This window comes from Kogia breviceps, chromosome 7 (assembly GCF_026419965.1).
Source record: "Kogia breviceps isolate mKogBre1 chromosome 7, mKogBre1 haplotype 1, whole genome shotgun sequence".
NCBI classification, from domain to species: Eukaryota; Metazoa; Chordata; class Mammalia; order Artiodactyla; family Physeteridae; genus Kogia; species Kogia breviceps.
This window is the reverse complement of record NC_081316.1, coordinates 104,174,028-104,201,622: the sequence shown is the minus strand read 5'-3', so window position 1 is coordinate 104,201,622 and position 27,595 is coordinate 104,174,028. Positions and strand designations below refer to the sequence as shown.

At 40.5% G+C, this 27,595-nt stretch overlaps 1 protein-coding gene across 12 annotated transcripts in view; it reads left to right on the top strand.

The window, feature by feature from the left end:
* The window catches only part of CADM1 (cell adhesion molecule 1), a 343,297-nt gene that overhangs the window by 248,487 nt on the left and 67,215 nt on the right, over nucleotides 1–27,595 (top strand). For all 12 annotated transcript variants that reach the window (XM_067038982.1, XM_067038986.1, XM_067038984.1 and 9 more), the window contains exons 2-4: nucleotides 18,225–18,371; nucleotides 19,943–20,095; nucleotides 26,465–26,602. In XM_067038982.1, the coding sequence (XP_066895083.1) occupies nucleotides 18,225–18,371; nucleotides 19,943–20,095; nucleotides 26,465–26,602 (438 nt within the window). The remainder of the gene's footprint in view (nucleotides 1–18,224; nucleotides 18,372–19,942; nucleotides 20,096–26,464; nucleotides 26,603–27,595) is intronic.

The following is a 27,595-nucleotide window of genomic DNA, read 5'->3' as shown; positions in this document are numbered from 1 at the left end:
TGTTTACCTTTTCTCCCCCTGAGCATTCTACGAGGCTCTTTCTGTGTCTGCTTATTTCTGCCTACAGCTTATGACTCTTATTATTTCCCTTAAACCTCTGTTTATGTCATTACCTACAGTTTTGCAGCAAATTTTTTTTCACAATTCCAGTTTCTGGGTGTTCCCAGAGTACCCAGAATTTTATTTTATTTTATTTTAACATCTTTACTGGAGTATAATTTTATTTTAATATCTTTATTGGAGTATAATTGCTTTACATTTTTGTGTTAGTTGCTGCTGTATAACAAAGTGAATCAGCTCCACATATACATATATCCCCATATCTCCTCCCTCTTGAGTCTCCCTCCCACCCTCCCTATCCCACCCCTCTAGGTGGTCACAAAGCACCTAGCTGATCTCCCTGTGCCATGCAGCTGCTTCCCACTAGCTATCTATTTTACATTTGGTAGTGTATATATGTCCATGCCACTCTCTTACTTCGTCCCAGCTTACCCTTCCCCCTCCCCGTGTCCTCAAGTCCATTCTCTACGTCTGCATCTTTTCCCTGTCCTGCCCCTAGGTTCTTCAGAACCTTTTTTTTTTTTTAAGATTCCATATATATATGTGTTGGCATATGGTATTTGTTTTTCTCTTTCTGACTTACTTCACTCTGTATGACAGACTGTAGGTCCATCCATCTCACTACAAATAACCCAATTTCGTTTCTCTTTATGGCTGAGTAATACTCCATTGTATGTATGTGCCACATCTTTATCCATTCATCTGTTGATGGACCCTTAGGTTGCTTCAATGTCCTGGCTATTGTAAATAGTGCTTTCGCAGCAAATTTTATGTCCTGGACACAGAGTGAAAAAGTCTGCTGTAATGGGTTAGTACAGATTATTTTTTTCCCTTCCCTTCAGATAGTATAGTTGAATCTCATCACTTTCGTAACAAACCTGGGCTGCCTCTTTCAGTTTTCATTTTGGACTGCTTGCTTTATTTCCCTATTTGTTGTTTTGTCTTCACTGGCTCAACACACAGGAGCACAAAACATACAGTAACAATGAAACCAAAGGAGCAAAAATTAACCGGAGTGCAGCACGCGAACTTACAAAACCCACCGCGTGTGGGAGCACCAGCTGGAAGCAGTCGTTTTCTTTGCAGCTGAACATGCAGAATAATCTGTTTGCTTTGCTTTCAGTCAGCTAGCTGCTTTGGGAGAGGACTTTTCATTTGTGTAGTGGAGGTTCTGTGAAACTTGAAAAAGAACCCAAGGTTCTAGTTCCTATTGACTTCATGAACGATTCACATCAATTTATCGTCATCGTGCAAACTTGAAGTCGGTTTTTATAGAAGAAGTTGCAGAAGCCATGTTACTCCCTGGAGATGGGCCTCACTTGGTGGTGCGGATTCATGTTCTTCTTCACCCCACGACTCACTGATTCACTAGTTTCCTTGAAACCTGTTGTCTAGGAACAACACACATTTCTGTGATCTTCCTTGGTTAAGCAAGCCATCAGTCTCAATGTTTATGATTATGAGAGAATTACTGTACTCTAGGCCAGAGCTCCTCAAACTGTAATGTGCATATGAATGATTAGAGTCTCTTGTTAAAACGCAGAATTCTGACTCAGTCAGTCTGGTGTGATTTGAGGTTCTTCATTTTTTAATCATCTCTCAGGGACTTTCAAAACTACTGGTCGACCACACTGAAATAGCAGGGCTCTATGGGGGGTGAGGGTTGCAGGGGTGGAGGGACACCCAGGTACCCTAATTCTGTTTTTGGTACAAGTGAGGCTGCAAAAACCCATCTCCGTGGTGAACAACAGTGGTGATAAGAATGGGTGTGTGCGCTGCCATCCAGCTCCTTTTGAAAGTTAGCTCTTTGCTGGCCCTTCCTTAGAAGGCCACTAGACACTAACTGGAGTTGAGCAGAGGTGACTGGGGAACACCCAGGGCCCCCTTAATGGAGCTGAAAGCCCACTAGTGTGCCTCACCTGGAAGGGCTCCCCACTCCTCCTCACTCTCCCTTCTCCCACCCTGAGCTCTGCCGTCCCCCTTCCGGATTCCCTTACCTGGCTCTTATCAGCTTCGAGTACTCTGTGGCTGAAGTCTCTTAACTGATCTTCTTGGCTCCAGCCTTTTCCTACCTCCTGTCTTCCCTCCCTCTCTGCACAGACGTTATCTTTCAGAACACAGGTGTGATCATATCACTCCCTGGATTAAAATCACTTAATGGCTCCCTATTAATTACAAGATAAAGTGCAAATTCCCTAGCCTGGCATACAGTGTCCTTCAATATCTGGACCTAATGACCTTTCTAGAAAGCGCCCCTTGCTGGCGCTCTTGAGAGCATATCACACTCTTGCCTTTGTTCTAAACACACCATGATCCTTCTTTCTAGTGTCTCTTCTTCATCCTCTCTGGAATTTGCACCCCCATCCTGACAGGGTCATTCCTGGCTTCTCCAGGTTCCCATAGTGCATTAGCATCCTTGTGGCTTATGACTGTCACCACACTGTGCTGTCCTTGTACGTACACATGCCTGTCTCCCTCGCAACATCGGGAACTTCTGTTTTTCTTGAATTTTATTTTATTTATTTTTTTATACAGCAGGTTCTTATTAGTTATCTATATTATACATATTAGCGTATACATGTCAATCCCAATCTCCCAATTCATCACACCACCACCACCACCCCCGCCACTTTCCCCCCCCTTGGTGTCCATACATTTGTTCTCTACGTCTGTGTCTCTATTTCTGCCCTGCAAACCGGTTCATCTGTACCATTTTTCTCAGTTCCCCATGTATGCGTTAACATATGATATTTGTTTTTCTCTTCCTGACTCACTTCACTCTGTGTGACAGTCTCTAGGTCCATCCACGTCTCTACACATGACTCCATTTCGTTCCTTTTTATGTATTCCATTTTATATATGCCCATCAACAAATGAATGGATAAAGAAGATGCAATACATATATACATCAGGAACTTCTTAAAGCTGGGCTGTTTACTCTGTTGACCACTGGAGACACAGCACTAGGGCTGTTTCTTTTCGACCTTGTGAAAATGTCTGAGCCATGGAAAAGCAAATGGTTAGCTTCAGAATACAACAGACAATTGGAATTAATCATTTCAAAAGCAAAATTAAGGAAATTCTTAATTAAGTTCATTTGAAGTTCACAATTATATTTAATGAGGGATATGGGTACAACTTAATGTTTTGATGTTAAGAGACTTGTCTCCAAAAATGAGACTGCCTCAGTGTGAAGGTCTTAGTAACTCCCCTAACAAGCATTGATTGAACACTTGCTCTCTAAACTGACCCTCTATTATGCTTTGGGAATACAAAGATGAAGAAGATAGTATGACTGTTCTCAAGGAGATACAATAATTACAATTTTTAGACCCATTTTACATGTGTAAGACCTGAGGCTTCAAGAGCTTGAGTAACTTTTGTAAGGTTTAGCTAATAACTGACAGTGCTAGCAGTTGAACCTAGATCAAAATTTTTTTAAAAAGGAAACCACCCTGTAAATAAATGACCATAGAACTATCAGTGTAATCAGTGCTGAGACTGACAAGTACAACACACCATGAGCCAGAAGTCTAGGAACGTGGGGCGGTATCAGAGCTTCATGGGGAAAGCGAATGACTTCCAGCTGGATCCTGCAGCATCCTCCATGGTCAGTTTACCTGCCTTTATACATAGCTTAGTAATAGATGGGTTTGAACTAATAATAATAACATTAAATAACAAACTAGAGTCAGTCACCAATTTTTTTTATTGGTTTGCTCCCTACATTCAAAGGTGTATTTTTACCTAAGAATATCTATTAGTGTCAAAGTATTATTGTCAAACTAAGCCAAATATTATTGTTAATTAAATTTTGTCTGTGCACTTTTCTTTCCTCCAGTGTCAAATGAAGGGGGAAATTACACCCCCCTCATGCCACAGTGACACACCACTTAGTGAAGGTTAGGTTTCTAGAGACCTCAAACATCCTGGATTAGTAAGCAGGAAAGGTCTTAGCACCAGTAGCTTTCTCAAAGCTCTTGCACTTAGTAATAAAGGAAGGAATTATCTTCAAGAAGTGACAGCCAGCATTGGAGGGAAGCAGCAAGGACATATACAAGCCTGACAGCTGAGATTGTTTAGAGAAAGGGCCACATAGTCTGACGTATGTCATTAACTCATGTCATCCTCCTTAAATAGGAGCATAGGGCAAAGAAAGTGGCAAGTCAGCAAGCTTTGTGGAAATTGTTTTTGTTTCATTTCATTTCATTTTAATTTTGGCCTTCAGAGAGAGGTTCAATGATATGGAAAGCTCAGTTTTGTGGAACAGCATATTCAGTAATTCGATATCTGAGGTGTAGACGGTTGAGGTTTTCCAGCAAGGGTGTTTGTTGTGTGTTACATGACTAACCTAACACAGCCTTAGAACACGGAAATTGTTCACTGAACTAATTATGGCCGTATAATTAAAGGAGGGAAAACAGAAGATAAGTCATGTTTGTAGTGCTATAGATTGAACCTAATTTTAAATGTTCACTCCTCTGCCTACATCTGCTATTCACCTTATACATTGCATACTGAAGATGGTTTTAGTTTGCAATTTAACATTAGTGGTGAAGATGTTTTAATTTACTCTGTGCTTTTTTAGTTAGCCTTAGAATGAAAAGAATGCTAGCTAAAGCTCTGAAATTGAAAAAAAAAAAAAAAATTCCAGCAGATCCTGGAAGCTCATAAGAAGGTCCTAGCACTATAGACAGAGGCTGCATGGAGATAGCCATGATGCTGATGAAGAAGCTGGAGAAGGAAAAGATTATATCCTTTATTTAGCATTTTGGGAGCTTGAAAAATACTGTTACACACATTTCCTCACTCGATTCTCATGATAACCTCGGAGGAGAGATGCCATTTACCCTTTTTAAAATGTGAAAACAGATTCGGAGTATTTCCCGGTTTCACCACCAGTAAGCTCAGAACTGCAGCACAAAGTCCTTTTTTCCGAGTTTTATGGTCTCGTTTTCCTTAGATGCCCTCTTAAGTGAAAATAAGGTACAAGTGATGTCCTTATCACATATCTCTAATTTCAGTGATGATTTATCCAGCAGCCCACATTCAGATGATAACTAATCAAGTTATTTTCATAATGGCACCACTTTGGATATAGTTGCAGTGCCCCTCTGACTGACATAGGCTTTCCGCCGGGGACTCGGCAGTCAGGAAAGTAGAATCTGGAATCTCCTTCGGCCACTCTCCATATGCAATCCCTTCATCAAACCCTGGCTTAAGAAGAGCTTTCTAACTCACATGCTTCTTCTCAGACTCAGCTGGGACCAACAACTCAAGAGCCCAGAGGTTAAAAAAACCACCACTTGCTTTGTGACTGACGGATAATAGAGGGAATGACTCACCATAAGGGCCTTAGTCACAGAACCCAATTTTCCAGCTAAGAAACTGTCATTTCATAAAATAGTCCAAAGCTGCTTGGATTCCTGGTAGGAGATGTGAATAAGTTGAATGTTGCCACATTATTCAGCATGATGCTTATCATGGATTTACAGCTGTTTCTTGAACAAACCATATTACACACGCTCAGAATACCCTCTAGAATAAGAATATGAAACATCTATCCCCTCCCATTTCCCCGGTTTCTGTTTCTGTAGTCATGTCAGTTGAGGTTGACATTCACTCTGAGTCCATATCTGATGTGTTCCAACTGATATCCTTAGTTGCTTGTCCTGTCGGCTCTAAGCTTTAAATTTGGAAGGTGTTCAGTGGCTCTTGTTGGCAGGAAAAATGAACGAGGAGAGGTAGAGAGAGACTGCTATTACAGCCAAATTTCAGTCACATAGATTGTCAATACTAATGAATGCCCTTGAAGCAGACACTCTAAATGCCTGAAGTTGGAGTTGAACTGCATTTTGAGTCGGGATCATTCGGCAGAACAGACATCCTCTCTCTAAATACTAAAGGACCAGTATTTGGACTCTGGTTATGGAGCTAATTATATCGCTGTCACATATTGGAACATGCTGACTGCTGATGGATAGGCTTCAAATTCCTTCTAAGCTGCATTATTTTAGTTTTAGTCCTAACTCATATAAATCATATACGGTAGATTCTTCCATTAGTTCCCCACCGTTCTTTTAGCATCATAAAATAAAGCCTCATTAACATACTGTAATTGTGACTAGTGCCAGCGTTAAATAGAGGGAGGTTTGGATAATGGTTCCAGCCACTTATTTAACCTCTCTAAATCTCAGTTTCCTCATCTGTATAATGGGGATGATGATAAGATATTAAACCACACAGGATTGTTGTGAGGATTAAATAAAATAACACAAAAAGGCCTTCCCTGGTGGTGCAGTGGTTGGGAATCCGCCTGCGATGCAGAGTACACGGGTTCGTGCCCCGGTCCGGGAAGATCCCACATGGCGCGGAGCGGCTGGGCCCGTGAGTCATGGCCGCTGAGCCTGCGCGTCCGGAGCCTGTGCTCCGCAACGGGAGAGGTCACAGCAGTGAGAGGCCCGCGTACCGCCAAAAAACAAAACAAAAAACACAAAAAACAACCGCATAGCGCTTGGCACACAGAAAACATTTTTAAAGTATTTAGCTATTGTTATCATACAGATAATTAATGCTCCCTCCAGAAATAATGGGAGTTTTCTTGATATAAAAAAAATTAAAATAATAACGAACGCTTTAGAAATGTGTTTCTCTTGCCTCCAGACGTGGAGAAAAGCAGTCACTTCCCTTTTCTGTGTGTAGTAATCATTGTTACATGTGATAGCCTTGTGATTTTAAATATCTTACACTAATTGTTAGTCTTTTAACACCCTGGAGGCAAACGTAAAGAAAAAAAAAAATCAGCTTTTAGTAAGTTGAAGCAAGTGACCCGGGTTTAATAATGGTATCTCTCATCAAAGGGAAAGATGATATTAAATTGGGTGCTTAAAAGCAGGGTATAAAAAATAAGGGAACTGCACGTGCCATCTCCATTGAGACTTGAGCTTAAGGGTTGTAAGGAAATTCCATTTAAAGCACTTTGTAGAGGGACAGTTATTGTAAACAACCTGCATCTCTAAATATGCTTAGAATGTAGGGAAATTGAGAAGCATCAGTTAAGAAGAGACCACAGTAGAGTCTGCTGTCTGCATAGCTTTGAGACAGAAATTCGTGAATTTCTTTTCAGTTGGTTAGAAAAACAGGCAACATTATATTTTCTTACAGAGTGAGGGCTCACCAGAGGCTGCTGCAGTGTGTATAGTAAGTGGCTAGGCTCCCAAGATCTCTTCCCGGGTAAGGAAGAAGTCCAAGTTCCCTTAAATCTTTATAGGAATAATAGAAACTAATATGTGTGTCGTCCTTTGTGGTTTTCAAATATTTTAATGCGTATTTTGAGTTTTAATCTTTTAAACCTTTTGTTTTCATTATGAATAGCTCATGGTTTGAGAAATGCGGATAGTTCTCTATGTGAATTAAAATCGTCCATTCCCAGTATCCCAGGCTTCAGCTAACTTTGGGACCAGTGACCACACCCCGCTGGATGGTGTGAGGGTCTGTGCTTCATCGGTTACTGGCTTCCGCCTGCACAATGCATCCATTTTAGAATGTGATTTTCTTTCCCAATAGTCCACGCTCATGGACAGCAAGAATTGTACAACTAGTTTTCACTCCGCAAAGTAGCCATTTAATGTATCCCAGGGAATGGAATATCATATTATCAGTTCATTAGCAAAGTGGTTGGTGCGGAAGAGCAACAGTTGGCCTTCAGCACGCTCTGTCTGAAAGAGACAATGTATTTTGAAATGCTGGAACACTCCCCCTCTTTGAATTGCTACTGCAGCAGAGCAATATAAAACTGTTCTCTTATTCTTCTTTTGCCATAAACGAGCATCACAGAATCAAACCCATTGAGAAGAAACTCCTTGCTTTGCCAACACAATTAGTTTTGTAAGAAGCCTCTGTATTCAGATTGTTCTCCTCCAAGGTCCAAGTTGGATGGCTGTGGTTATTTTTTAATTAATATTTTTTTAAGAGCCTCTTTTCTCCCAAGAGCCTCTAAGCAGATTTAGCAGGCTTAAAATGACTGTTCCACAAGGTGATCTCAGTGCCATCTCACAAGCAAATAAAACAGTGGCTTTCCTACTTTGGGGGCTCTGCTTTTTCCTCTCTCTTTTAATTCTCAGAAAACGTGTCCACTGGAGGAAGTTTTGCTTCAGGGTGAGGCTATCTTCTCTCCAAAAAAGATGCTATCTTTTTGATGAACGAAAATGCCATGAAACCTGTCCAGCTATGAAAAGGAGTGAGAGGAGAAGAAAGTCTGGGATTTTCACATTTCAGCGTGAAGAGTGAAAGGATTCAGTGATTGTTATTATCTTTTATGGTTTATTCTTATATTCCTCTTTCTTTGATTGCCTTCGCTTCTTGGATAAGTGGATTTTAATGGAAAAGCTAATTCAGATCTTCATGTTTAGTGGACGGGTATCACTCCCCACAAACATTCTATAGAGGGCATTGAACCTCTGCGCTTTATGGGATCAGGCAGCTCAGATCATAAGCATCATAATTGCTTGGCCCTCTTAGTGCTGTGGGCTCTGATTAAAAAGTCCTATTGAGCTCAGTCTTTTAAGAGGAAGGCTTCTAATGTGATGGTTAAAACTGAAATAGCATAGGCGCAGCTGCTGTTAACTACTTTCTTTTGTCACAGTATTCCTGGAAAAGAGTTTTCACACATCTGATCAATGTTTCCTTTCACAAAAGAGATTCTCATCCTATATGTAAATACCAGTTGGACTGTATTGACCAACAGTCAATACAGTTGAACTGCTTGACCGCCGTTCTTCAGCCTTAATGCTGAAAACCAATAGACCCAAAGGTAAAAACAGCTTGATGCTTATTAGTCTTTCAAGTTAAGACTCGGGTCACCTTTGATTTGGCATGGTGTAAGAGCTCATTCTCTTGGAAGAGAAAAGCAGAAACAGCTCTTCTTACAAATGAAGTAGCACAAGATTAAAGGATTTCATGGGGACAAGAGAATCTTGACATGGTTCTTTGCAATAACTTTTGTCCTGTTTTAAATCCTGAACTTTCCAATTTGTAAGGTGATGGTGGAATTATCAAAATCCATTCACTAGGTCGGTATTGTTAGCCTTAGATCCATCAAAACCTGGGTTTGGGGACTCTGAAGGCAAAATCTGGCCGTGCTCTTTCAGAGCTACCCCTTCTAAAAAGGATACTGCAAGACATGAGATTTGCAGAACTGGACCTTTGTATAAGTTGGGGTGGCTGAACGCATTGCAGCAAGTCACCACCATGAGCGTCAGTTTTCTTGGCTGTCCCTCCTTCGTGCGCATTTTCGAGTTAAAGGTGAAATTCCATCTTTAACCCCCTTGTGGTTGTCTGAACAGTGATTAATGAACTAGATGTGATTCCTTGCAGACCTTTCAAAGGGTGGATGAAGGATGGAATTTCAGCCTATTTTTTTTTTTTTTTTTTTTGAAACCAGGCCTTTTGCATCATACAGCTTTTAAAATCAATGTCCTTTTCTGAATGCCGAGAAAACAAAGGGAACTTCTCAGAAGTGTATGTATGCAGCTTGACACTATAGGCCTTAATTGGTGTCAAGGAGATGTTGGGATGAATGGGGAAATGCCCATTTAGCTGATAAGACTAAAAAGTGGAGCCTTGTTATGAGCTCTCATCTCAACGTATTTAAACTGTAGCAAAACTGAAACATATTTGCAATATAGATCATAATGACTCCAAAGGAGCCATTATACTCTATTATGTAATTACATAATCAAAGCATGCATAGTAATCAGCTTTTGGAATTCAATGCTAATCAGACATACCTATAGTATGTGTTTAAGCTAAAATAGAGAACGTTAATTTGCCATTAGTCAACTAAACAAGAATGTGTATACAGAATATTCATGAATTGCTTAATGTTGTGTCAGATGGTATTTTTTTGTTTTGTATTCAGGGGAAATCAACAATTTTAATTGAAGAAAAAACCAGCACTGGGGGAAGATTACTCTTTAACTTGCCGTTCAAAGATTTGCCTCACCTTTTACTGATTATAAAAGGAGATTAGATTAAATTCAATATTTTTTTCCTTCCATAAGCTCAAGTGATACAGCAGTAATTATATTACAGGAGATTCTTAGGAGATCCTGACCATCTCCATGCCATAGGATAAAGTCTTATGAATACTACACTTGAAACAAAGTTTTTTTTTTTTTTTTTGCTTTTCTTTTTTTGCGGTACGCGGGCCTCTCACTGTTGTGGCCTCTCCCGTTGCTGAGCACAGGCTCCGGACGCGCAGGCTCAGCGGCCATGGCTCATGGGCCCAGCCGCTCCGTGCCATGTGGGATCTTCCCAGACCGGGGCACGAACCCGCGTCCCCTGCATCGGCAGACAGACTCTCAAACCACTGCGCCACCAGGGAAGCCCGAAACAAAGCTTTTAATAAATAAATAAATAAACAAACCTTGAGCATATATTGCTTTTGTAATTAGAAGCAAATCAATAAATGTTGTTTAGAGATAACCAAGAATAGAAATACCTTGATGAGCCATTAGGAGATGGGGCCTCATACTTGCCATGTGATCTTACTTAGTATCTCCTCCCTGGGCCTCACTGTCTTTATCTATAAAATGAGACAGTTGATCTGGAGGTTCCTTTTAGTTCTGTTGACCTTTGTTTCCACAAGGGTTCTATGAAAAAGAAGGTGACACAAAGGAAATGTTTTGGTCCATGTCACATACTCTTGCCCACTCAGTTAATCTATTGAGTTGGTTTAGCTTATTTTAACTCTGAGCTTATGAACTGTATGGTTCGCATGCATAATTATTTTGACCATTGAGTAGACAGTCCTTGGAGCAGACAGTCAACAAATTCAACTTTACTGTTTGGGATAACAGAACATGGATGAGGGGATCAAAAAGGTTAAGAGTAGCTTTGTAAACAGCAGACAGATTGAATGCTTTTGATTTTAAATAAATATTCTAGTATTCACAAAGGTTGAAATATTGTCTCTCTTTGAAATAAAGAATTGTATTTATGTTGAAGAGGGCTCACCCTTAACCTTAATCCACGGTTGATAGACCCATCGTTTTCTGTTTCGGGTTTTTTTTTTTTTTTTTTTTTTGGCCGCGCCTGGCGGCACGTGGGACCTCAGTTCCCCGACCAGGCATGGAATCTGCGTCCCTTGCAGTGGAAGCGTAGAGTCTTAACCACTGGACTGCCAGGGAAGTCCTGGACCCATCGTTTTTGACACAGGTTCTCACTGTCTTTTATTTGCACATTGGATGACTGAAAATGTTACTGTAATATTTAAAGGGGACTAAATTCTTTCATCAAAAGCTTTTGTGGCTTGAACTTCAAATAATTTATTTTCAAATTACTTTTACTGTAATTCTTATTAATTCAAATAGGTTTCTGATTTGATATAAAACTCTGTAAATGCAAGGAACAGTTTAATGAAAGATAGGATTGAGTCTTTTAAAGGAAGTGTACGAAATATGCTGACAGTAGTTGCTTAGATAGAAATCAAATCTTAATGGCTTTGTTAATGATTTATAGTGAACACTGTGTTTACGTTGACTTGGAGGAACATGTGCAGTGAGAAAGATTTCTCCCTCTGGGTTTCAACAGAATCTTAATTTTTTTTTTTTTTTTTCTTTTCCTGAAATGTACTCAGTTCTAAGGCTACCTCTCAGAAACGTTAGCAGGACTTGCAGTGCCTCTGTCGGTGATGGTTGTATTTGGGTTGGGGTAAGGGGTTTTTCTTTCAAGTTGGGCACGTAACTGATATGGTTGTAAAAATGGGATCCAACAGAAATGAGAATGGGGGAAAAGCCATTTGAAGCTTTAAGACACAGGGCTCACATACCAGTAAGAAATAAGTGTTTCAAAAACATGCAAGTTTTTTGCCTCTTTAGAAAGTCTCAACTTAGATACCATTTGGAGGGGAAGAATTAATAACCCCAAAGCTTTAATTAGTGTGAAATTTTGATAACTCTGGTGGCTTTTTTAATGGCTACGTTGATCATTGGCAGGATGATTTTTTGGTTGGTCTGGTTGGGTTTTTTTGGACAGCCTGTATTGTTGGTTGGACTTTTGCCTATTTAGACAACCTGACTATGTTGATTTAATGTTAGGTTCAGTCTTCCACACAGCAGAGGATTTTAAAAAAAAGGTTCCCCTAATACAATTTTGCAACTGAAGGAGTAGAACAGGGGACCTTATTTGCTATTTCTCTGGGCAAGCTGTCTTCCCAGTAAAGAGTCATTGGTGGTCCTCGAGTCAGAAAGAGTTTACATAGTTGCCATAGTATAAACCGAATTCTGTTCCAACTGTGACTTGCCCTTTTATTATAGACTTGACTGGAGAGACTTCCCCGGTGTAAATGAAGTGCTTTATTTATTAACAGCCAGGCAGCGGGGGCCAGAGCTCTCAGTGCTGGCAAAGGCTGGCCGTGCACTGGTAATAAAGGCATTCTCCAGGGGCAGTGTGCTGAGTGCCTAAAGAAGGAAGCAGTAGTAAACAAGGTGTTTTACATTCAGGACAGTTTCTCTCTCATCTTGAAGTGTTGTAATTGTGTTCTGGATAAATTATGGAAATAAAAAAAAAATCAGAAGTTGCTCATAGGGAAATCACCCTCTTTAAAAACAAGTAAATTTTCCAAGGCAGAGCCAGTAAAACCTTGGCAACAAATCTTGAGGTTGGCCGGTTAAAAAGTACAAACTGTATGGGCTGGAGAAGCTGATGTAACTGGGTTCAAACACCAGTTCGGCCGCTTAGCTGAATTCCATTAGGCCGCTTATTTCAATCTCTCCGTGTCTCAGGTTCTTAATCTTTAAAGTGGGGACATTGAAAACTCCAGGAGTTTGAGAAGGAAAAGCGTGCAAAGCCACTAACACAACACCTAGCGCCAGAGCAACATACATTCCCTTCGGTTTCTCATTTCAGCTTCTTGCTCAAAGATTTGCCCCATCACCCCCCTCAGGCAGTTCTCTTGTTGGTCAAATAGATTCCAACCCAGACTTAGTGTTCTGTGTAGTGCATTTACCTAGTGCTTATAACAAAATGAGGTTTCAGGGAAGAATCCATGAGTTAAGTCAACTGATGATTGAATTAATGGGGGATTTCTGAGTCCACTGCATTCCCAACCCGACTCCAGACCTAACCAGCTCTGCTGAAATGGTCTTTACTGATCATCAAAATAAATTTTATCTTTTTTTTTTTTTTTTGCTTTAGGTAATATGCTTTTTCTTCCTTGTAATGAATGTCCTGGCAACTTTTAGAGTACTTTGGGAGATCTGCTTGCTAATGAGTGGGCCTAATGCCAGAGTTTTATTTTTAGAATTTGTGGGGCAGATAGGGAAGTTATAGAGAATACAGTTGCTGGTATAAATTAAAAGCCAGTTTTATTCCATCTCTTAAACCTCACCCACATATACCAACTAGCAGTCAAAAATGTCTATACATGGGGCTTCCCTGGTGGCGCAGTGGTTGAGGGTCTGCCTGCCGATGCAGGGGACACAGGTTCGAGCCCTGGTCTGGGAAGATCCCACGTGCCGCGGAGCAACTGGGCCCGTGAGCCACAACTACTAAGCCTGCGCGTCTGGAGCCTGTGCTCTGCAACAAGAGAGGCCGCGATAGTGAGAGGCCCGCGCACCGCGATGAAGAGTGGCCCCCGCTTGCCGTAGCTAGAGAAAGCCTTCGCACAGAAGCGAGGACCCAACACAGCAAAAAAAAAAAAAAAAAGAAAAAAAAAAGTGCTCTGTAAACTTTAAAAAACAAAATGTGTATACGTGTCAGATGTTGTTCCACCCTTAAAATAAATTACCTTGCTGATAACAGCCTTATTTAATGGCTACAGTATATTGTACCTACTTGATTTCTTTTGCCCAGAAGGTGCGCTATTTCTGCCCTGATGGTATATCTGCTAATTGAATTTTAGAAAATCGGAAGGGTGTTTTAAGTGGATGATTTAAGAAAGGCACCAAAGTTACCTGTTTGTAGCCTTGTGCTACACATCAAATTGTGTTTTGTAACAACCCGATTGTCATGATATCTGTTTCAAGGGGAAATTTATCAAGTCACAGTGCACCCTTCTGTTGGGAAGAAATAGTTGAGGACGTGAGCAGAAATTATTTTTACATAAAGGCTTCAGGCGGTTAGGAGTACTGACATACATATCATATTTTCATCACTGTCACTTGCTTCCTTTGCCTCAAATAAATAGGTCATTATTATTCCATTGCAACCATGTTATGACGCTCCAAGTACGGAGCTCTGTGTAATATAACTACTGTCCAGCTGACCCATATAATTTATTGGTGATTTTTACAGAGTGACATCCTAGGGCCACCACCATCAGTCAAGGCACTTTGATATCTTTCAGCACTTATAATTTTTTAGCATTTGTATTGTAACCATGTTAACATAGCTAGGAATTGTCATTTTCTGAGACACTGGATTTTAGGTTGGCGTTAGCAATTTCAAAAAATAATACAGTAGTGATGATGATACCACCGTGGATTTGCAGAGCCTGTTATGTGCCAGAGCACAGCAAGGGCAAACATTTGCAGATGGCAAAAGTTTTACCTGAATGATTTATTCAGTAATGACACATTAAAGGGATCTGGTCTTATATTATTTAATTATAAGTAATAAATGAGAATGTTTAGACTTTTTAAGAAACATACAAACAAAAAAATCCCTCTGGTTCTGTTTTATTGCTTTCCTTGCTTTAAATACAAAATCACAGTCAACTCCTCTGCTCCTGTCTCCTTTGCAAATGTTTTATAGCCTTAATATGAATATAGACAGAATATACTAGGGTTCTGAGTAAAGACTAAAATTAGAGTGGATGGTTATTTCCACAGAAACTATTCTATTAGAGCTTAATTGAATTGCACTTGGCTTTAAGTCCCAGCATCTGCAAGATGGTAGTCAGGATCCATAAGGCCAAAGAGATTAAGGCCTTTCGCTGGGTAGCCTTTCTGTGTGTTCCTTTTATATGCTGAAGATTCCTATTTGTGTTGCTAATAAACTTCCTTTAGGTAGAAGAAATCTCCACAATCCGGTAGACTGGTTTGATAGTCTAATCTCCTCAAGGCAAGTCCCAAGTTTCAAGACAGAATAGCATTTGAATCATGCAGTTTAATGGTTCCTTACTAGACTGGGTTACCCTGAGGAAATAGGGTATTGTCCTTTCTGTACAGACCTCCGCCAGGGCCAGCAAAACCCCCTTGAAAAGCTTGCTCAGTTGGCAGGAATTCCCTTTCCCTTGTTTCAGTCTCAAATCTGGGAATAAACTGCTCCCCCCAGCTGGGTTCTGAATTCTGTGTTTGTCACCGTGACCCACTGAGGAAAAAATAAGCATGACTTTGTCTCCTCTGATCACTCCTCCTCTTTGTTATTATTCTCTAACACTCTTCAGCCCGCTAAGCTTTCACTGCTGGATCGAGCTAGGCAAGATTTACCTTTTCACTTGCTACAAGCCCTGCGGGCCTCGTTCTCACACCCAGGTTACTCCCCTGGATCAGAGGATCTCAAGGTGGGGTTTCCTTTTGCTCTGCTCCTCAAGCATCAAGAATTTTTTGTTTATCTGTGGCTCTAATAATTTTTTCCTTATCCCTCTAGTTGCCTCTTTTCTAATCCTCTCCCGAAGGCTGGTCTGTTTCTAGGTGGATTTGGCTTAAAGCCATCTTAGACGTCCCTTCTCACACTTCCCCACTGTGTCCTGCCAAAAAAGGATCCTTCAGGGCTTCCCTGGTGCCGCAGTGGTTGAGAGTCCACCTGCCGATGCAGGGGACACGGGTTCGTGCCCCGGTCCGGGAAGATCCCACATGTCGTGGAGCAGCTGGGCCCGTGAGCCATGGCCGCTGAGCCTGCGCGTCGGAGCCTGTGCTCCGCAACGGGAGAGGCCACAACAGTGAGAGGCCCGCGTATCACAAAAAAAAAGAAAAAAAAAAAAAAGGATCCTTCAGCAGAAATAGGAGAGCAGGTGGAAATCCTCCATTTACTCAAATTGCATCTCTATTTATGCGGTCTCATTTTTTTTTTTTTTTTAGAAGAGTACTTATCTTTGACCTTTGTTTCTAAATGTGACAGGTTTTTTTTTAGAGAGTGAATAAGCCACCCTGAGTTGATATATAATTACATAGAGAGCTCCTTGAGAGCAGGGACCGTGAGCTTTCATTCTTGTATCCACACTACTTGCAACATGTACAGTTGCTTAGTTGGGATTTGACATCTAGAGAAGTGATGGTGGTGATGATGATAGCAGCTACCATTTATTCATTTTTACGAAAGGTAGCCACAGTGCTAAATGCTTTACATTGATTATCTTTCTTTTTTTTTTCTTTAAATTTGTTTATTTATGTATTTATTTTTGGCTGTGTTGGGTCTTCGTTGCTGCGCGTGAGCTTTCTCTAGTTGTGGTGAGGGGGGGCTGCTCTTCATTGCGTAGCACGGGCTCTAGAGCGCAGGCTTAGTAGTTGTGGCGCATGGGCTTAGTTGCTCTGCGGTATGTGGGATCTTTCCGGATCAGGGTTCGAACTCGTGTCCCCTTCATTGGCAGGTGGATTCTTAATCACTGTGCCACCAGGGAAGTCCCTGATTATCTTTCGTAATCCTCCCAAGAGCTCTGTGAGATAGCTTTTAATTACTATCCCCACTTTACAGATGAGACATTGTCTCAGGGACTTTAAATAGTTTGTCTAAAATCTTACAGCTAAAAAGCAATCTCTCTTGTCCCCTCCCTGATTGACCGTTGTACCTATTGCTTATATTATACTTTTTGTTCTGTAAGTGGGAATTAGGGATCAGTTTTCACCAACATTGCAGCTTCTTAGAGGGTAGGACAATGTCTTATACTGCTAAATCCCCTGCTATGCCTGGTGCGGAATTGGACATACAACAATTATTTCATCTTTTGCTTTTGAAGTCTCCTCTCCTCCTACCTGTGCTGTGGATCGATTAGGACATTTATGAGGGGCCCTGGCTACTGTCATTTATCCTAGAAGCAACAAACTAGAGCAGATCTGGAGATAATCCAGATATCGGTGGATCTGAAAGCCTCGACTTGTTCTGTAAGAGATTTTCTAAATGGCTGGAAGGGGGTAGTCTGTAGAAGGGGCGTGGTTCAGGACTGCCTGGAGCTTTGGGTGAGTCATGAAGATGTAGTTTCTGAGAACAGAGTAATAAAGTGAACTGTAAGGCTTCCCAGGATTTTACTGAGTTTCCAAAGGGTCGTAGTCAGGTCCCCACCCCTACTCAATAAATAACAGAACTGCCTATACTTTGGGAATCTTGACATCCACTAACAAGGTGAGATTGTTTACTGAGCCCTCCCACCTACTTCTGTAAAGTGACCCCTTGAGTTTTCTGTGAGGTGACCAAATAGCTCAAGGGCATGTGAGCTGAGGTTGAGTACAGTCATTCCTTGGTATCCATGGGGGATTGGTTCCAGGACCCCCACGTACACCAAAAGCCTCAGGATGCTCAAGTCCCTTCTATAAAATGTATACTTTAAGTCATCTCTAGATTACTTATAATACCCAATACAATGTAAATGTTATGTAAATACTGGTAAAAACAATGTAAGCACTATGGAAATAGTTGCTGTTGTGCAAATTCAAGTTTTGCTTTGGGCAACATTCTGGAATTTTTTTTTTTTTTAGTATTTTCTGTCTGTGGTTGGTCGAATCTGCGGATGCTGAACCTGCAGATAAGGAAGGCTGATGTATATGTATTTCCCCTACTCCATTTGTGGGACCTGCTGTTCCTCATGACCACCAATACTCTTACCTTTCCATACCTCTCCAGCATACTACTTGGCTAGTAAAACCACTGGAGGCTGGAGTGTGGACATCACAACTTCTGACAGCGATTCCAGGCTTAGTTGTATTTTGCCCCTAGATCTATCTCAGCTTAATAGACTCGTTTTGTGGACTATGGAGAAAGGTGTGTGAGCCTTACCAAATGTGGCTGCCCCTGTTTATTTTCTTGTTTGGCCGCGCAGCTTGTGGGATGTTAGCTCCCTGACCAGGGCGTGAACCCACTCCCTTGGCAGTGAAAGCGCGGAGTCCTAACCATTGGACCATCAGGGAATCCCCATCGTGTCTATTTTCTAATTCACTTCTTGTTTCTCCTTTTAATTGATCCTATTAACCAAATTTTCATTGATGGAATTTTTTTCTTCTTTTTTAAAGGTGATGGACAGAATTTGTTTACTAAAGATGTGACAGTGATCGAGGGAGAAGTTGCAACCATCAGCTGCCAGGTCAATAAGAGTGACGACTCTGTTATCCAACTACTGAATCCCAACAGACAGACCATTTATTTCAGGGACTTCCGGCGTAAGTTTCCATCTCTGTAGCATTAGATGGCGACTTGTTTTCCTACACATTGTCTTTGATAAAGAGATTGCCAAGGTCTCCTTTCTTTTCTTTTTTTTTTTTTTTTTTAATTTAATGTTAGATGCTTAAAGTTTAATCAGTTCTTCAGAGGAAAAAAGAGACATGCAATCATAATCTTCCTACTTAATGGAAACCTTGAATGGTCCTTTTTTAAAAGTAAGACAGTCTTCCTTTGCAAGAGGAATTGATTGTAGTAATTCAAGGCGAATTGCTGTTGAGTCCCAAATACTTAGCTGACACAAACAACTCAAGCAGGGTAAAGCAAGGAAAATATAACATTCTCAAAGGTAATCTGTTTGGTTTGAAGACTGAAGTTTCCTAGGCAATCTGTGCCTATAAAGACAAAACCAAATCTCCTGTCATCATAGCCTGTGGTAGGTGGAGGAGCCCATGTGCTGAAATCCTTCCAAATGTAAGAACACAAAAGCCAGTAATCGAAACTTAATTGTATATCATAGCAATGGTTCAAATGGGTGTCAGGGCTTGGCAAGAGCAAGAATCAGGTCTTTCGAAAAATTGCGATTTGAGAGCATTGGTGCCTAACCAAAGCGGGTGTCAGGCACGTCGCCTCCTGCCCACTTGTCCCCATTCTCCCCAACAGCTCAGAACATTCATGCCCTGTGGAAAGAGTTATGAACCTAAGGAACATTAAGAGGATTGTGGAGGGTAAAAGGAGAGAAGCCAGCTTCTCATTGTTAGAATGAATTTTTGTCATTAGTATATACTGATCTAGCCTTTGCCAAATTAATATCAGGATTTTAAAAGTGAATATTAGAAATCAATAAAAAGCCGCATACATTACTTTTAGGGTGACTCTGACTTCCTACTTTATGCCTAATCAGTTTCATCCCCGTGGAGCTGCATGCAGTTAGACAATGGGGTCAGGTCTTAGGCCCCAGGCCATGGACTTTTGGCAGCGCCACCTCAAACCACGTGAAACAGAAAGATGCATCAGAGTTAAATTGGATTGTTTTGCTATAAAGTTTTTTTTTAATGAATTCATTTTGCTTTTGAAATTACTAATAATGCTTTTTAAAAATTTTCTCTCATAATATTAGAACCTCTATTTCTTTTAAGACCTCAGATTTTTAGAGACAATTTAAAAAGCCTGTAGGTTCTACTCCCTGAAATTTGAGTGCCAAAGGGGGCTCACGGCCTGCCCCTTTCCTCCTGTTCTCATTCTGCCTGTCTCCGATAGAAGATCTGAGACAATTTATGAATAAGTGCTCAAAACTGACAGCAAGGGATATGCATGTGTACACAGACACACACACCCATGTGTGTGAGTTTCCTTTTGGGTCAGGGATATATGTGTGTCTACAAGCAGTTACTGCAGAAGCCCTAACTAGGAACTCAAGAAGCACAAAGAAGTACCCACCAGGTGCAGAAAGACTTAATCCGTGTGTCTGCTCTGTAGCTGCCTTTCTAGTCACCTGCCTTTTGCCTCCCCTCAGGAAGGCAAATAGACTGTCGTCTTTCTCACAACACTAACTCTGTGTTTTGTTTTCCAGCTTTGAAGGACAGCAGGTTCCAGCTGCTGAATTTTTCAAGCAGTGAACTCAAAGTGTCCTTGACAAATGTCTCAATTTCTGATGAAGGAAGATACTTTTGCCAGCTCTACACTGACCCCCCTCAGGAAAGTTACACCACGATCACGGTCCTGGGTAAGCAATGCACCAGGGCTTGTCCTGGGAAACGAGGGGGTGGCACTTACTGCCGGATGGCTTCCAGCAGCTAGGAAAAGGTTAACGGTAAATTTTACTGTCTTAGGAAGACTCACCGCCCATCTTGCTGAACTTTAAAAATAGCCTATTTTACCAAACACTCTAAGGAATGGCAATCAGCAGGCTTTCTAGATTCCACCTGCTCTTGGGTTTCAACCCTCAAGCTTCAGAAGCAAAGATCAAGAGAATTTAGAGCCCTCAAATGAATCACTCACCACATGTAATGTCGTTGCTTCTAACTACCAGGACTTTCTTTTTTCCCTTCTGTGCAGTAGAGGGGGAAACAGGCTACCACATCTGCACCCTGTGGCACAGCTCTGATATGAAATCCACTTAATGATTTTTCCTTCTGAGTTACATCTCATTTACTATTGTTGACCTCCTTTTCTTCGGCTTGACTTATTGCTCATTTACTGCTCCCACTCCAGATTATGCTGTAAAAATCATAGCCCGTGAACACATACTTTGCCACAAATTGCAACCATTAGATGTAAACGAGTGAAGAGCTTCTAGGGAGAGAAGGCTGATAATAAGCAAGGACTGTGGATTGGCTGCTGAGTACACCTCTACCTCTAGCGGGTTAAGCATCTTCACGTACGATGGCTAGACTGCGACTTTCAGCAGAATCCCGGTAGCCAGGTTTCCATGTGTATGTTTTGATAGAGTCAGCAGGTATTCCTGTGGTGAAGGTGGTCTGAACTAGTCACCTTTTAGACAAACATATACTCCAGTGCCTAACACCAGCCAATTTGGATTTTTGAAACTGAGTTTTCAAGGACCTACACTATAGCGTGAGGCAAGATCTCTGATTTACACCTTCGGAAAGGTGATGAATCAAAGCCTATTTGAGGCGGCAGGCGGCAGCTTTTCAGTGTAATGATATGAAGCTTAAAGGGGAAAGATAAATATGAAGGATGTTTCTGCTTAGTGTGTGTGAACATATATGTATTTATTGGGTGTATGTATTGATTTGCTGCCTCATTCCTTTATTTAAACACAGCTGTAATAGGGAACATTTTTTTAATTCATTAAACTAAAACCTACCCCTAATGCTTACATATATGTTATTGATAAGAGGAACACTGATTTTAGACAGTCAGGTTTCATGTCTGGCCATGTTGTTTCTGCTGTGGTCTGTGTTTCGTGATGTGTACGTGTTTATCTCTAATTGCACCTTTGATCCCTATTAGATCTGCAGAAATAGTTAAGTGTGGAAGGTTTGGCTGGGATGACCGTTTTGGAATTTGGCAGATGTACCGGAAGTTTTCTGGAGAAGCCTTTGAAACACTGTTTGCTTGTTGGAGTGAGTCATCAGCTGCGTAAACTTCAAATAGGCCATCTTTCCACTGACCCACCATTGTTTATGGTGTGTCCACGAAAGTGAAGGCAATTAGATGGAATATACTTCACGGCATTTTGCATCTTCAGAATGTTTCGCTACATATACCTTTAAGTGTGAATGTCTTTATTTCAAAGAAAGAGATGATTGTAATAGAGGTTAGTCGTCTTGCCCAGGTTACAAAGCACATGGTGAGAATCAAGAGTCTTAGACTTCGAAACAGACCTTCCTCTTCTGCCTCGGAACCTCTGGGTCTTCTAGTCTAGGTTGTTTTCAACAAAATCCTGAAGGCTGCTCTTTCAAGACTTTCTCCCTGAAGGTGCACATCTTTTGTTTGCAGGAGTGTATCTGGTCTTTGACAAGCAGTTACTGCCTGTCAGTTTTCAGTGTCTGGTACATTTGTTCTCAGACCCACTAGACTGGGCCAGTTGGACTGAATACAGTCAGCACTAGGCTTTTGAGAAGCATTATACCCGTAATCCTTTTGGAGGTCGGATTATTCTAGAACTAATAGGTTCCTTGCTTGTATTGTATAGAAACATTAACTTAAATATACTTGAAAGTAATACTGGTAGATGCTCTTTTTGCAGATATTATGCATTCATTTAATATTCCTTCCACTGAATTTCTTCTAGGATTCCTTGACGGAGTCAAATTGTTGTCATTAGTGCTTGAGTCTCCCATATTCCAAAATCTGACAGCTTCCACTGATACTCATATATTCAAAGCTTCCTCCTAAGGTTTAGAGTTTTCCGGTTTTATAATGAATGAAGAATGATCTATTAGTGTCGTCTTCGTTTCTATCTGTGGGTCTCTGAAAAGGAGCCAATATGTACTTACACAGCTGTCAGACTTCTTGATTGGCTGAAGATGCTCATTTTAGTGCATGCATCTGTATTAGTTGTTTGAAGCATTCAGCAAAAATTTCAGCATAATTATAAGACATAGAGATGGGTATTTGTTAGTTACTATTATGTTTATTATCTTATCCATGTAAAAACTGAAAACTCCCCTACGATATTTTGCATGTATTTGGGTGGCTTTTAGGATATTCGTTCACTTCTTCCACTTGTGATGAGTTTGTTTCTTTCTCCAGATCATACTACTGTTCATGAGAGGAGATGAGTGAGAGAGAGAAGATGCTGCTTGAACATTAGTATAGTTACTGATAATAGTAGCTAATAGTATTGCAGTCCCGTCCTTCTAAGATTAGTGTTCACTCTTAAGATTCCAGGAGCAGGAGAACCTAATTATTTTAAAGGGTCTTAGAGTGAGATTCTACATACTGATCAGCTTTAAGTCTCCTCTTTTGTTGTAATTAATGTGACTTATCTTGATATCGCTGATTTTTTTTAATGTGGTAGGCGTAATGTTTATAATTAGCACTCTTAAAGATGTGAAGTTAGCTAAGAAGAACGTCAACATTTCTTTGCTCTTTTCTAGTATTTCCCTCTACCGTGACTTTTATTCAGGTTTCCATCTCTATGCTCCTCCTTAGATATATCTTTGGTTATTTTCATGAATGGCTGCAGGCAGTTTTCACTAAATGTGTCTGTTTAGTGGACGATGTATAAGTATGTTCTATGGTTAGTAGCAGTTCTAATTCATTTTTTTCTTATAAATGGATTTTGATACCTTACTAACCACTTTCGTATTTGAGTAGACATTATGAAGTTAAAGGGAAAAACGGGAGAATGAATAGACCAAAATAAACTTTAAGATTTTCTTGTCCTACCCCCCTTTTTTTCAGAAAGATAGACTTAAATCACTTCATTTATATTTTCTAAAGCTTTCTTGCTTAAAAAAAAAAAACCAGAGAGAAGTTAACTTTATAACTGATATCAGTGAACCATTATGACTCACATTTTATTTTATACTTGTAAACCAAACAACTCCTACTACATTTGACTCTTTCTTCTTCTACACTTCGTAAAGATCAGAAATACCGGTCACAATCTTGAGAAAACTGTTTATGGACTTGGAAAAAGTCATTCAGCCATTTCTCAGGATGTTCTTCTCAACAATAAACAAGGCCTTTATTTTTCTACACGGGTCATATTTTCCACCACTTTTGAAGTTTTCCACATGTCTTCCTTGGCTGTCAAGTTACAGGTGATGTCAGCTCTCCAGGAGGAGCTAGCATTAGTACAGGAATCACTGGGAAGGATTAGGGAAGTGTAGATTATATCTGCTGCAGTAGAGGAGGTATTAACATGGATAAAACCAAGCAACAGGTAATCTAGATAAGGACCTATTTGCTGCCATTGACACTCTCAACCCCCAAACGAAATCTAAGAGACATTGGTAAATTTTCCTCTGGCCTAATTTATACGTACCGCTTGCCCATTTCCTTACTTTGAACTAGCAGACATTATTGATAATGTGAAAAGAACACGCCATCATCCTTATGACCTTCTCCATCTGATGGAGAGAATTAAGCACTTCCTCTACTAAGAAACACCACTGAAGGTGAATTGCTAGTGGAGGTTAGAAGAAGCCTGTGAGGAGGAGAGAGAGCTCTCCAGTATCTTCAGACTCAATACAAAAAAGGAGAGGATGAAGGAGAGATAGCCAGGAACACGCAGAAAACTAATATCTGACAAAGACTATGTTTGAGCGTTAATGCCGTGAAGACCTGACAATTGATATTTGCTGGAACCTTTTAACAACTCCTGGATCTGTTTGCATCAGGAAGATTCCCAGGTTACCACCGAATGACCATCCAAGTGTTTCTCCCAAAGTTATCCATGCATACGGAAATCTGCTCTATCCCATCCTGTAGTATTTTCCAAGGAAGAGAGCTTTGTGTATTACATAGAACCTTTAGCTATTTGCCGTCTTTGTCTCATCGGAAGAGAACCGTTCTGTGAGTATCCCATACTCAATTTGAGTTTCCTTAAATTGAGTTGTATCCCATCGATTACACTACTCAATTACATTTCTCATTGAAAATCATTACACATGTCAATATCAGATATTATTTTAATCACTCCATTTTTATTTCTGTCTGGACCTTGAAAAGAATTAATACTGTTTGACTTTCAGCCCTACATTTGTTGGGAGGACATTCCTAGCTCTTTTACTCCTTAGTTATTCCCTTTTTATCTAAGCCTCTTCTTCTGTTCCTCATAGCTCACCAAGATCTTATTTTCTTTAGGCTTGGACAATCTTTTCCTCTGACATTTGCTCTAACAAAAGCATTTTTTCAGTATTCCGATTATACGGCACACAGAATTTAGTAGTATTTGTTGGACGTAAACATCTAGTCTCTCTGGGTACCCCGTATCAGCTATCTATGTACGTGTAATGAAAATCTTTAACCTACCTGATTGTCATCTAGGAAGGATAAACTGTGTTGAGGAAATAGCTAGCGAAAGTCATCCCATTTACTTTTATACCTGCCTTTCTGTCCCTTAAAATGTTGGCAGATGTGCAACTCCAAATTGGATGTTAGACTATCTCTCTTTATGCTTATTTTTTCTTAAAATATAAACTAGGGTAGTTCTTTGCCATGTTTAACTACTCATTGGGGCCACATCACTTTAGCAACACGTCCAGTTGAGCAACTGTGTTAGTTTCGTGTTATACAGGGAACAAAGAAGAGGCCTGCTTTTGCCCTATACACTCCCCCTACCAACTACCTGGCTGAGAAACATATACAACAAATCCTTTTCCTTTTCCTTTTCCATAATTCTCTATAGAAATTTTCAACTGCTTCAATTCAGTGTAAAAGTCTTTCTGTGGGTAGAATTTTCACATTGGACTAGAACAGTTGGAAATCTCAAATACATGGTTTAATCCCATAATTTATTGAAACAGTATCAGAGATTTATTATTCAACTTGATCATCAGGATGGCATGTTTATACATATTTAATTTCTTGTTTCTCTTCTGAGTTGAGAAACTTATTAATCATAAGTCTTAGAACCGTCTTTGCTTATTCATGGTGGTCAGGACATATATTCTTAGATTCAGTCTGCTGAATTCAGTATTCTTACTGATTTTTATTTCAAGAAGCTCAGTCTTGACATAAGGTTGCACTTATATGAAGTTTCATTGTCAACTCAGTTTCCGAAAAGATAACATGCTTTCTTTATCAACCACCATCATTACTCTTTATTTGATATTCAGCATTTTAGCCCCCAAATATTTTATTCTCATCATTTTATTACATATATGTTTAATATGCTTAGGGAAGAGTGCTTTTAATTCTGAGGTAGAAATCTAACCTACAAATGCTCAATAGTCTTTTTCACCTTTGGTTTCCAAAATTTGCAGCTTTAGATTTCAGAATATAGAAAATCATTAGAAATTAACTGGCATTTCCTATATTACTACATCTTCATAGCTAAAGGATTTTATTACTACGCCATCCATCAGAGGTCAAGATCATATTCTGGATCTCTATAAATAATTTGAATTGAATGGAAGTGGCTCTGAGGCACAGTTTTCCTGTGTATGTTTATGGGGAGTGATTCTTTTACGGGACTCCACGTTTTTGATCTTTGCTGGTTGACATTGGAATCTTTCATACGAAGATTGAAATCCAAGGGTTGAGTTTAAGGAGAAATATTCCTTTCAGAGACTTCCAGGTAAGGAGGATAATATCAATAATGTTTACTCCTCTTGCTTTTATATCTGGTCAATTTTCTAATGACCGATTGATAGCAAATCTAGTATCTGTATGTCTATAACTCGGTCACTGATATCTTAGGAGTGGAAGACTGGTCATTTTATCAGATAACGTTAGGACAAATTCTAAAGTAAGGGATTTCACGTAACTCACTTTATTTGATAATGACTTTGTCTTTCTTCTGTTTCCTCCAGTGGCAGTTTGTTTTAAATTCCCATCAGGAATGTCTATTATTTATCTCCTTTTTTTGAGAGCAGTGGTCCTAGTTTCTAATGATTAGAAGAATATGCCCAGAAATAGATTCTGTGTTTCAAAAGCACACATGTTTAATTTGTAGTCCCGCCACGTAATCTGATGATCGATATCCAGAAAGACACTGCGGTGGAAGGTGAGGAGATTGAAGTCAACTGCACCGCCATGGCCAGCAAACCAGCCACAACCATCAGGTGGTTCAAAGGGAACAAGGAGCTCAAAGGTAAGATGCGAATTGCCTGGTACTGAGGTAGCCAGTCCACACTCGATCCCAGCAGGAGTACACCTTTGTGGACGTTAAACGCAAAACACACCCCCTGAACAACAATGCTCATTTATATTGGGTTGGCCAAAAAGTCCGTTCTGTTATAAGCAAAAATGAAAGGCACATTTTTCATTCTCACCAAGAACTTTATCAAACAACGTACTTCTTAACCGAACGAACTTTTTGGCCCGCCTAACGTATGGTTTGCAATCAGTTACTAAGTGTGTCTGAGCCCAAAGCATAACGGCATTTTTACTGTTCTAATTCATATCCTCATTCTGTTGTCTGAGGGTTCATGGTGATATGTGCTGCTAGATGTTTACTCAGAGGCTCAGAGAGAACCAGACCTGTAAACTAGAACTCGCCAGACCAGTTAGAATCACTGAGGTATCCCCTGAGCTCAGGCTGGCCATGTCCGTACCCTTAGTTCTCCTTGCTTTTTACCCTGTGACCCAGGGTGGGTCAGGACCCCAGATTCTTGTGTTACACCGTGAAAAAGGTGTGTAGCAGTCTTGGTCATGGTGAATACCAAGTCATTCTAACTTCTGTTGGACCGTCGATTGTTTTGACAACGTGCTTTCCTGCAAGGGTGCTTGTGCTAAGCAGCTGAGAATCTATCTTCATAGCGACCTTGCAGGCACCACCCTTCATGAGAAATCTGTGATTCAGTTGCCCGTGTCAGCAGCCTGTTCTCCTGCAACGTTTCTGACTTTGTGCTGGCAGCACAGGCAACTTTTTTAACCCTGCTCCTATTGTCTCTCCCTCAGTACCGGGCCATCCAGATTTGATTCCTGGATCCTCGGACACCTGCCCTCTTAGCCACTGCATCGGCTGAAAGATGCAGCCTAGCCCCTATTTTTGACTCTCTCTTTGCCAGTTATCCTAAGTTCCTCATGCATGCCTGCATTCCAATTCCTTTCTTTGCAAAAGGTTGCCTTGCAAGTAGTACCC